The following is a 1,639-nucleotide window of genomic DNA, read 5'->3' on the forward strand; positions in this document are numbered from 1 at the left end:
TGCGCGCGCGCGTGTGTGCATGTGTGTGTAAGTGGAGAAGGGGTGAGCCAGCAGGGTGAGCTGCATGGCGGCCGGCTGGCCTCGCGGGGCCCGTGCGCCCCCGCGTGCGTCCTCACCTGGCCCTCGTCCCTGTGCTGCAGGTCGTCCCACGAGAGGAAGTCCAGCGCCAGGTTCTTGCCGCTGGGGGGGCCGCCGTTGGGCGTGAGCAGCCAGCGGAAGCCGCCCGGGTAGGCGTTGGGGGGCAGGCCGCTCCACACGTCGGAGGCCGCGACCAGGGTGTGGGTGTAGGGCACGTCAGAGTTGGCGCGGGGCTGCTCGGTCCTGGGGGAGGGGAGGGCAGCGCGCAGGGGGCGCGGAAGGGGCAGGTGAGGGTGCGGCATGGCGTCGGGCGCGGCACGGCCATGCTGTGTGTAACATGCGCGCTCAGATGAAAGGGTATTGGCAGGCGCATGCAGCGAGCCTCGCGAACCAGTTGGGATAGATTGACTTGGCATCCTGTTGGATGTCAGCTGAGAGGCGGCAGCGCTGGGTGCACCACAGCAGCCACGGGGAGGGTGTGTGTGGTTGTGGGCCGCCGCACCTGAACAGGCGCACCCAGTGCGACGTGTCCACCGTGCGGCCGTCCAGCATGAGGTGGATGTTCACGCCGGCGGGGATGGGGCTGGGCGGGTACCAGTTGAGCCGCCGCACCAGGGGGACTGCGCGCCAGGGGCGGTGGCGGGGCCGGTGAGTGTGGAGTGTGTGTATGGTGTGTGTGCGTGTCTTGCGGGTGCTCAGCGCCCGCGCTGCGTCTCAACCAGTATTGCCCGGTCTCAACACCGCCGCCGGCTCCCGCCAGGCCGTGGCGCCGCCTCCCGCGCCCCCCTGCTTGCCCGCACCCCTTGCCCCACCTGGCAGCACTATGTTGGGCCGCTTGTTGGTCTTCCCGCGCTCCTCCCTGCCCTTGCGGATGCGCGCGTCCCAGGACATGGGCCACGTCTGGATGTCAGCATGCAGCACGTCGGCCTGGCCCTGTGGGGAGAGGGGGCGGACAACAGCGGTCGTGACGCAGGCAGCGGAGAGGGTGAGACGCCCGCAGGGCACTGGAAGGTTGTCTTGAAGGTGGAGGGCATGGCAGGCAGCGGGCGCGGGGTCGCGCGGCGTGCGAAAGGGGTGCAACGCAGGGGAGGGGCGACAGCCACCCTGCTACTGTCCCCAAGCAATGCAGCAGCAGCAGCAGCAGCAGCGCGCTTGCGCGCGCGCGCGCGTGTGTGTGCGCGTGCGCGCGCACGTATTTTGTCGCTGCTCACCGTCTCTGACCAGCCCACATACGACCAGGTGACCTCCCGCACCGGCCCATAGCTCGCCACCACCGCCTCGGGCCCCACCACCAGCACGCAGCCCTCGGCCTTGGACCACCGCGCCTCCGCGCGCGTCAGCGGCAGCACCAGCAGGCTGCCGCCCACAAACACCTCCCCCTGGACGAGCACTGGGAAAGGCAGGCCGCCCTTCTTGGCGCGGTGCGTCGCCCAGAAAACGGATTGGGGCAGCCGCATGCCGACGCCGTCGCGGCCGTACACGCCCCAGCCGGGCGCCGCCTGCAGCTGGCAGCCCGCCGACGCGACCTCGATGGTCAGGCGGACGGGCGGCCCGTCCGGCC

The 1,639-nt window shown here is 71.1% G+C and overlaps 1 protein-coding gene across 1 annotated transcript in view; it reads right to left on the bottom strand.

Moving 5' to 3' along the window:
* Window positions 1–1,535, bottom strand: part of MNEG_10907 (hypothetical protein) — a gene marked incomplete at both ends in the record, with an annotated part of 3,247 nt that extends 1,712 nt beyond the window's left edge. Inside the window, 4 exons of the mRNA XM_014040622.1 lie at window positions 117–321; window positions 581–698; window positions 891–1,011; window positions 1,290–1,535. Of these exons, the coding sequence (XP_013896076.1) occupies window positions 117–321; window positions 581–698; window positions 891–1,011; window positions 1,290–1,535 (690 nt within the window). The remainder of the gene's footprint in view (window positions 1–116; window positions 322–580; window positions 699–890; window positions 1,012–1,289) is intronic.
* Between the last annotated feature and the right edge of the window lie 104 nt (window positions 1,536–1,639).

This window comes from Monoraphidium neglectum (genome assembly GCF_000611645.1).
Source record: "Monoraphidium neglectum strain SAG 48.87 unplaced genomic scaffold scaffold02509, whole genome shotgun sequence".
Taxonomy (NCBI): Eukaryota; Viridiplantae; Chlorophyta; class Chlorophyceae; order Sphaeropleales; family Selenastraceae; genus Monoraphidium; species Monoraphidium neglectum.